The sequence below is a fragment of the Caenorhabditis briggsae genome (assembly GCF_000004555.2).
Source record: "Caenorhabditis briggsae complete genome, chrII, whole genome shotgun sequence".
In the NCBI taxonomy this organism is placed as follows: domain Eukaryota; kingdom Metazoa; phylum Nematoda; class Chromadorea; order Rhabditida; family Rhabditidae; genus Caenorhabditis; species Caenorhabditis briggsae.
In genome coordinates, this window is record NC_013486.2 from 15,596,450 (window position 1) to 15,597,488 (window position 1,039).

General features: G+C 43.6%; 1 protein-coding gene across 1 annotated transcript in view; it reads right to left on the reverse strand.

The window, feature by feature from the left end:
• The window catches only part of CBG07214, a gene marked incomplete at both ends in the record, with an annotated part of 3,207 nt that extends 2,173 nt beyond the window's left edge, over positions 1-1,034 (reverse strand). Inside the window, 4 exons of the mRNA XM_002632261.1 lie at positions 56-281; positions 330-402; positions 591-706; positions 962-1,034. Coding sequence (XP_002632307.1) covers positions 56-281; positions 330-402; positions 591-706; positions 962-1,034 — 488 coding nt within the window. The remainder of the gene's footprint in view (positions 1-55; positions 282-329; positions 403-590; positions 707-961) is intronic.
• Between the last annotated feature and the right edge of the window lie 5 nt (positions 1,035-1,039).

Here is a 1,039-nt window from a genome sequence, read left to right on the forward strand (position 1 = left end):
CATCTCGATCAGAAGGTGGTTCAGAAGTTTTTTTCTTCCGAAGTATCGTCTAAACATGTATGTCGACATGTATCCGTCGAGTTGATCTTCTGGGACGCCATATTTCGCTTTGAGTTCCCGTTTGAAAGCACCCCATGTGGCTTCAATAGACTGAGTGTGAACTCGTCGATCGCTGGGGTCAACAAAGTTTACTTTGTGATTGACCCATCTGTGTGTAAACGCTCTCTGGAGGGTTCTGATGCCTCCGTAGGCGGCCCAACCATCGGATACAATCATAGAGCCTGAAGTAGACAATATTGAGCTGAGCAGGATGTATTTTTTTTTCTTACCTGGTTTGACATGTGCTCTAATGATCGGGAGTAGAGTTGCTGCATCTCGTTGCTTCACGCGGAACATTGCCACCTTAAAAAACAAATTAAATACCAATGAAGCGATGTTTTCCATCTTGCCCATGTAAAAAACTATGAGCTCTGGAAGTGATTTAAACACAATAATATATTTTATGAGTGTTTTTCAAAGAAATTATATGATCAATAATACATTGTTGAATAAGTATAGCTTCTAAGAACGTTATATCAAGAGTCACTCACTTTATTTGTGTGACGTTCAGTCATGCCAAATATCCAGATAGATTTTCTTCTTAGCATGTGCCCACGGTTGTATTTCGCTTTATACATGTGACTTTCGTCGATTTCGACGATTTTCCCTGAAAGTGACTATTTTATTCTGGAAAAAATTACTAACTACCTGGTCCACCAAGCAGAAAATTTGGATTTTTTTCAATTTGTCGCTCGAACCATTGCTCCGGGGATCCTCTAGAGTCGACCTGCAGGCATGCAAGCTTGGCACTGGCCGTCGTTTTACAACGTCGTGACTGGGAAAACCCTGGCGTTACCCAACTTAATCGCCTTGCAGCACATCCCCCTTTCGCCAGCTGGCGTAATAGCGAAGAGGCCCGCACCGATCGCCCTTCCCAACAGTTGCGCAGCCTGAATGGCGAATGGCGCCTGATGCGGTATTTTCTCCTTACGCATCTGTG